Below are 8,337 nucleotides of genomic sequence, written 5' to 3' on the forward strand. Positions count from 1 at the left end.
TGTTTCAATGCAGGGTTGCTTGAGTTACCAAAAGCCAAATGATGCTGAAAGAAGCATTTATGTGGGAGATGGCAAGTCAGTGAATGTGGAAGCAATAGGGCATTTTAGGTTGTTGTTAAGTACTGGTTACTATTTGGACTTAATAGATACTTTTGTTGTACCGTCATTTAGACGAAATTTGGTTTCTGTTTCTTGTTTGGACAAATTGGGTTATTGTTGTTCATTTGGAAACAATTGTTTTAGTTTATCTATTAATTCAAATACTGTTGGAACTGGTTCTTTTATGGTTTATGAAAACTTATATTTGCTTGACACCGTTGCTTCTTATAATGAAACCTTGAATGTGGAATCACGTGGTACTAAGCGTAAAATGGATAATGAAAAATCAAGTTCCTTATAGCACAAAAGGTTAGGTCACATCTCTAGAAATAGAGTTGAGCGACTTGTGTCTGATGGAATTTTAGATTCAATTGATTTTCAGACTTTGATGTTTGCATTGAATGCATCAGAGGCAAACAAACCAAAACAAAGAAATTGGGTGCGAAAAGAGCTATAGATGTCTTAGAGTTGATACATACGGATATTTGTGGGCAATTCCCTACACCTTCTTGGCATGGTCAAAAATATTTTGTATCATTCATAGATGATTACTCAAGATATGCGTACCTATTTCTACTTCATGAAAAGTCCCAAGTATTGGATGTGTTCAAATCTTTTAAGGCTAAAGTTGAGAATCAGCTTAGCAAAAGAATAAAGCAAGTCAGGTCTGACCGTGGTGGTGAGTACTATGGCAGATTTTACGGATTAGGTGAACAATGTCCAGGATCTTTTGCCAAATATCTAGAGGAGTGTGGAATTGTCTCACAGTACACTATGCCGGGATCTCCTAGCATGAATGGTGTTGCTGAAAGACGAAACTGTACTCTTAAAGATATGGTAAGGAGTATGACCAGTCATTCAACCTTACCAGAATCACTCTGGAGAACAACCTACATTTTGAATAGGGTACCAATTAAAGCAGCTGCAAAAACACCTTATGAGCTTTGGACGAGGCGAAAGCCTAGTCTTAAGCACTTTCATGTTTGGGGATGTCCAGCTGAGGCTAGGCCTTATAGGCCAAATGAAAAGAAGTTGGAACCTAAAACTGTGAGCAGCTACTTTATTGGATATTCTGAACGATCTAGGGGTTTCAAGTTTTATGATCCCAAAGTAAAGAATATATTTGAAACGGGAACTGTGTTGGACACCACAACACGTGAAAATATAATTACTTTATTATTGTAAAAGCAATTACACCAAGATTTGAACACTTTAACTTGACCACAATACACACTAAGCACTCACTCTTTTATTTTATCACTAGACACCTTTACTACACACTTGTGTATAACTCACACTTTTGGGATACTTTGTCTTTAGACACTTATTAAGAACTCACACACTTTAGACTCTTTTTCTCACACTTGAACTCTCTTGCTCAAACTTGCATCTTAAGCACACACCTCACTTATATTTATAGGCTACAAAGGATGTATCTAAAGATTTCTAGATTTTTCTAATTTACTAACTAATTAATTACTTCTTACTATTTTCTAAATAACTCTAGAATTATCTAATTTTAGTTCTAGCGATTCTAAATTTTCTCTAAAACTTTCTAGAGTGTTCTTGATTTCTCTTACAAATTTCTTACAACATTGTAAAACATTCTAATATATTCTAGATTTGATAATGATTTTTAACACTCCCCCTCATTATCAAATCTTTTTCAAGCTTCTTCTCGTTTGATAAGATTAGTTGATCTCTGAATTTTGAAAATTTAATCGTACTTAAACTTTCGGTGAATATATCACCAACTTGATCATCCGTGCCGATTTGTCGCATCTCTATTTTTTCTTGAAGTACTTTCTCTCTGAGAAAATGGTAATACACCTCCACATGCTTTGTTCGAGCATGAAACACTGGATTCTCTGCTAGACGAATGGCAGACTGGTTATCACAATAAAGTGGCACTGCAGAATCTATGAATTGGTGTAAATCCTCCATTAGTTGCATCAACCACGTACTTTCTTGAGCTGCCATTGCTGCTGCTCACTCTGCTTTTGTGGTTGATAAAGACACTGTTGGTTGCCTTTTGCTACACCAAGACACTACTCCAGATCCAAGTTTGATTACATACCCAGTAGTTGATCATCGGGTATCATGATCTCCAGCATAATCAACATCGCAGTAGCCAACGATCTTGACCTCATCACCTTTCTTATAGAAGAGACCATAGTTAATGGTATCTTTGACATACCTCATTATTCGTCGTACTACTTCCAAATGTGGCTTCTTTGGTTGCTGCATATATCGACTTACTACTCCAACTGCATAAGAAATATCTGGTCGAGTCAATGTAAGGTAGATTAAACTTCCCACCAGTTGTCGATACATTGCTCCAGCTTGCAAGTCCTTTCCAGCATGAGCACATAGCTTAACATTAGCTTCCATGGGTGTTGAGATAGGCTTGCATTCGAGCATTCCAAATCTTTGCAGCAAATCTTTAGCATACTTTTGCTGACAGAGAAAGAAACCTTCCTTAGTTCGGTCAACTTCTAATCCGAGGAAGTGTTTCAATTCTCCAAGCTCCTTCATTTGAAAGCGTACTGATAAGTTCTCCTTTGTTTGACAAATTTCTGCGTCATCATCTCTAGTGATAATGAGATCATCGACATATACCAAAACTATCGCGATCTTTGCTTCCCTTACTTTGACAAATAAGCTTGAATTTGCATGTGCCATAGAATATCCACTTTCTACTAAGAACTCAACAATCTTTCCATACCATGCTCGTGGAGCTTGCTTTAATCTATAGAGCGCCTTTTTCAGTTTGCAAACATAGTCAGGATGTGCTCTATCCTCAAACCTTCTTGGTTGCACCATGTATATCTCTCTATCCAGTTCTCCATGTAGAAATGCATTCTTCACATCCATCTGCCATAGCCTCCAGTCTTTACTAGCTGCAAGTGCTAACAGAACCCGCACTGTTGTAATTTTAGCGACTGGGCTAAATGTCTCGTCATAATTAAGCCCATATTGTTGAGAGAATCCTCGAGCAACTAGCTGAGCCTTGTATCTCTCAATTGAACCATCAAGATGAGTTTTTACCTTGTATACCCATTTGCACGAAATGGGTTTCACTTCCTTTGGTTTTGGCACCAACTCCCAAGTCTGATTCTTTGCTAGCGCACTCATTTCGTCTTTCATAGCTCCTAGCCACTTGGATTTTTGGTATGCCTATTCATATGACTCTGGTTCTCTGAACTTTTCTTCTTCAGCTACAGCAGCATTAGCATATTTCGGATTTGGCTTTCGCGCTCTTGTTGATCTCCGAAGTTTTGGTTGACTATAATCATGTCCTTCTCTTTGATGCACCCCTATTTGCCATGGATTTTGAGGTGCCTCGTCCTTGGTATTTTCTTCTTCATCTGTATCTTGAGTTGTAGGTAACTCAACAATTTGCTCTGCCATTTTCTTCTGCAATTCATCTTCCATTTCTTTAGAATCTGGTAATGCTTCCTTTTGCGATGACCACCATGATGATGTTTCATCAAAGACCACATTCCTTGATGTATAACACTTTCCAGTTGTAGGGTCGCAACATCTCCACCCTTTCCGTTAGCTGTCCTATCCCACAAAGATACATCGTATCGCCTTCTTGTCGAATTTGCTACGTAGGTGGCTTGGCACGAACACGTAGCACACAGCCAAATACTCGAAAGTGACTTACTGCAGGTTTACAACCCCACAATTTTTCAAAGGGTGAAATGAACCCTAACTTAGCCTGGGGAAGCTTATTGATTACATGAGCGGCTATCTTCATACCTTTAGCCCAAAATCTCCCTGGAACATTCTTCGCATGTAGCATGCTTCGACATGTTTCTGCAAGATGGCGATTCTTCCTCTCAGCTACTCCATTCTTTTGTGGTGTATTTGCACATGTGAATTGATGGCATATGCGACATTCTCGAAGATACTTAGAAAATTCATCTGAGGTATATTCGCCACCGTTGTCTGTTCGGAGGCATTGGATTTTCTTGCCGACTTCTCCTTCTACTATTTCTTTAAACTCTTTAAATTTTGAAAAAGTTTCAGATTTTCTTTCTAAAGAAAACCCATACGTACCTTGAGAAGTCGTCGATGAATGTAACCATGTATCGCATACCGCTGATTGATGGTTGTTTGACTCGCCCAAACACGTCACAATGGACCAGCTCCAATGGTGCTTTAACTTTGAACTTTGAATCTTCATACGGTAATTGATGCGCCTTACCGTATTGGCAGCCAGCACATAAGGTCTCTGCTCTGACCTCGAGTTGAGGAAGACCCTTCAGCATAGACTTCTTCATCATCACCTTGAGTTTATGATAACTGACATGTCCTAGCCTTGCATGCCACAAATCTGTTGTTTCATTCTTTCGAGTCTTGTCTACATAAGCAGACTCTGCTGACATTACATAGACAGACTCTAAGCGGCATCCTTTCATCATCGGTGTTCCAGAGATTTTAAGATCTTTGTAGATCTTGACATCTTGAGGGCTGAATACGACATGGTGGCCTGTCGCCGTAAGTTGCGCCACTGATAGTAAGTTTTTCTTCATCCCAGGTACATGGTAGACATCCTGGAGTGAAACTTCTTGTGGGCTGAATCTCGGGATGATTGTTGTTTTACCGATGTGCGCGATCGGTAATCTTGAGTTGTTGGCTGTCACCACAACGCGACCACCTTTATATTCTGTCATATCTTGCAGCTTCTCTTCATCTCCTATCATATGATTTGAGCAGCCAGAGTCGACTATCCAATCATTATTGTAGTCGATCTTTCCTGGAACAGAAGCTGTCAAAGCTAATTCTTCTTCCTCCACTGCGAATGATGCTTCTGCGTCCCATTCTTCATCGCTTGTCCTTTCTGCATTTGATGTGGCTGCATTGCCTTCTGCAGTTTTCTTCTTAAACCAACAACTTTTAGCCATGTGGCCATACTTGCCACAGTTGTAGCATTTTCCATCAAATTTATTATTGTTCTTTGATTGACTACCCCGTTTGTCTTTATTCTGAGCTCCCCCTGTTTGGGAGCTCCCATGATGACTATCCTTGTCATCATGTTTTATAGTATTTCTACTAGTATTTGGTCGGGGTCGTCCTTTCTTATCTCAATTAAAGAGTGCTTCTTCGTCACTCTTTAATGAGACTCCAGACGTTTGCTTAGCTAACACTTCTTGGTCAGCTAGCAAGTTTTCTAACTCAACAAGAGAAGGTTGGTTTGGCCAACCTTGTATTGCAGCAATAAAAGTTCTAAATTCTGGCCTTAATCCATGAATAATAATTCTTCTAATTCTAGCATCTGACATGCCAGCACCAGAGTCTAATGCAGAGATTTCGCGACAAAGAGATTTTACCTTGGTGAAGTATTGGTTGATCGTCATGTCGCACTGCCTAATTGAGAGAAGCTCGTTCTCCAAAAGCTACAATCTCGTATAATTCTTCTTGGTGAACAATGATGCGAAAGTATCCCATGCTTCCTTCGGTGTCTTCGCCGACCTCATGTGCTCCAACATCTCATCTTCGACTGTGGTCCAAATTGCAAACATGGCTTTGCCTGCTTTAATCTTCCATTTCTTCAATGAGGATGTGTCCTCCAGTTGTGTCACTTCATTGCCACCAACGATCTCCCACAAGTCTTGGCCTTGGAGATATGCCTCCATGTGCATTGACCACGTGTTGTAATTTTTGTTGTTAAGTTTCTTAATTCCACCGACCACTTGAAGGTCACCCATCGTGCCAACTCTGTAGTACTAAACCTCACACGATCACTCTAAGAAACTTAACAAAGGACTCTTTCAGAACGAACTCGATCCGGCTCTGATACCACTTGTTGGACACCACAACACGTGAAAATGTAATTACTTTATTATTGTAAAAGCAATTACACCAAGATTTGAACACTTTAACTTGACCACAATACACACTAAGCACTCACTCTTTTATTTTATCACTAGACACCTTTACTACACACTTGTGTATAACTCACACTTTTGGAATACTTTGTCTTTAGACACTTATTAAGAACTCACACACTTTAAACTCTTTTTCTCACACTTGAACTCTCTTGCTCAAACTTGCATCTTAAGCACACACCTCACTTATATTTATAGGCTACAAAGGATGTATCTAAAGATTTCTAGATTTCTCTAATTTACTAACTAATTAATTACTTCTTACTATTTTCTAAATAACTCTAGAATTATCTAATCTTAGTTCTAGTGATTCTAAGTTTTCTCTAAAACTTTCTAGAGTGTTCTTGATTTCTCTTACAAATTTCTTAGAACATTGTAAAATATTATAATATATTCTAAATTTGATAATGATTTTTAACAAACTGCAAAGTTTTTTGAGGATATTGAGTTTGGGGGGAGAAATACGGTTAAGGACTTTGTTTTTTAGGAGGATTTAGAATCACCCACTTCTCTTGAAGATGAGTTGATTCCTATTCCAATAGTTGCTTTTGACAATGTTCAGGATTCCATTCCTAATATTGATCAAGTTTTAGATCAAGAGCAACCAAACATAGTCAATCAAACCCCAGAGGTACAAACATAACAACCTCAAGAACAAGTGCCTTTGCGACGATCCACTAGAGAAAGAAGAAATGCTATTGATACAGATGAATACATAGTGTATCTTCAAAAACATGAGGATGACATTGGAATGATGGAAGATGATCCACTCAACTTTCATCAAGCCATGAAGAGTTTTAACTCTCAAAAGTGGAATGATGCCATGAATGAAGAGAATAAGTCTATGCAAGACAATAAAGTTTGGGAAGTTGTCCCATTACCAGAAGGTGTAAAACCAATTGGTTGTAAATGGATATTTAAAACCAAGATGGATGAAAATGGTAATGTGGTGAGGTTTAAGGCACATCTTGTAGCAAAAGGCTATACTCAGAAAGAAGGCATTGATTATAAAGAGACTTTCTCTCCGGTTTCATCGAAAGACTCTTTTAGAATAATAATGGCACTTGTTGCTCACAATTATCCTGAGTTACATCAGATGGATGTTAAAATAGCATTTCTCAATGGAGACATTGATGAGACAATTTATATGGAGCAACCAGAAAACTTTGTGGTTGGTGACCCAAAGAATATGGTTTGCAAATTAAAGAAACCCATATATGGACTCAAGCAAGCTTCCCGTCAATGGTACCACAAATTTCATCAAGTGGTTCTCTTATTTGGTTTTGAGATGAATGCTGTTGATGATTGTGTGTATCATAAGTTTAGTGGGACTAAGTGCATATTTTTGGTTTTATATGTCGACGACATATTGCTTGCCACTAATGATATAGGCTTATTGCACGAAACCAAGAGATTTCTATCTAAGCATTTTGAGATGAAAGATCTTGGTGATGCCTCTTTTATTTTAGGAATTCAAATACATTGAGACCGTTCTCGGGGTATTCTTGGATTATCACAAAAGAGCTATATCGATAAAGAACTCAAACGGTTTGGCATGCAAGATTGTAGACCAGGTGATACCCCTGTCGTTAAAGGAGACAAATTATGTCTTAAACAATGCCCTAAAGGAAGTTCTGAAATTCAAGAAATGCAAAAGATTCCCTATGCTTCGGCTATTGGTAGTCTAATGTATGCTCAAGTTTGTACGCGTCCAGATATAGCGTACATTGTTGGAGTGTTAGGAAGATACTTAAGCAATCCAGGAATCGATAACTGGAAAGCAGCCAAAAAGGTTATGAGATATTTGAAGAGAACAAGAGAGTACATGCTCACATATAGGAGGTTAGATCACTTTGAGATCATTGGATATTCCGACTCCGACTTTGCGGGATGCCAAGATAGTAGGAGATCTACTTCGGGCTACATATATCTGTTAGGTGGTGGAGCTATATCATGGAGGAGTGCAAAACAAACACTCATAGCTTCATCTACCATGGCAGCAAAATTTGTTGCATGTTATGAGGCATCCAACCATGGTATATGGCTGAGGAACTTTGTCACTGGGCTGCGCATTGTGGATGGAATTGAAAGACCACTTAAGTTGTATTGTTACAATAAGTCAGGTGTATTGTATTTCAACAAAAATAGGAGCTCGACGAAGTCAAAACACATTGACATCAAGTTCCTTGTTGTAAAAGAAAGGGTACAAAGTGGACAGATTTGTATAGAACACTTAGGTACAAACTCCATGATTGCAGACTCCCTTACTAAGGGTTTGCCACCCAAGGTCTTTCATGAGCACACTGCTCGTATAAGTGTTTTAGATTATGAGGATATCTAG

The 8,337-nt window shown here is 38.6% G+C and overlaps 1 protein-coding gene across 1 annotated transcript; it reads left to right on the plus strand.

Moving 5' to 3' along the window:
* Window positions 1–7,644: 7,644 nt before the first annotated feature.
* LOC133034464 (secreted RxLR effector protein 161-like) lies at window positions 7,645–8,337 on the plus strand. Its single transcript, XM_061109554.1, has one exon. It carries the CDS (start codon window positions 7,645–7,647, stop codon window positions 8,335–8,337), a length of 693 nt encoding a protein of 230 aa, XP_060965537.1.

This window comes from Cannabis sativa, chromosome 2 (assembly GCF_029168945.1).
Source record: "Cannabis sativa cultivar Pink pepper isolate KNU-18-1 chromosome 2, ASM2916894v1, whole genome shotgun sequence".
NCBI classification, from domain to species: Eukaryota; Viridiplantae; Streptophyta; class Magnoliopsida; order Rosales; family Cannabaceae; genus Cannabis; species Cannabis sativa.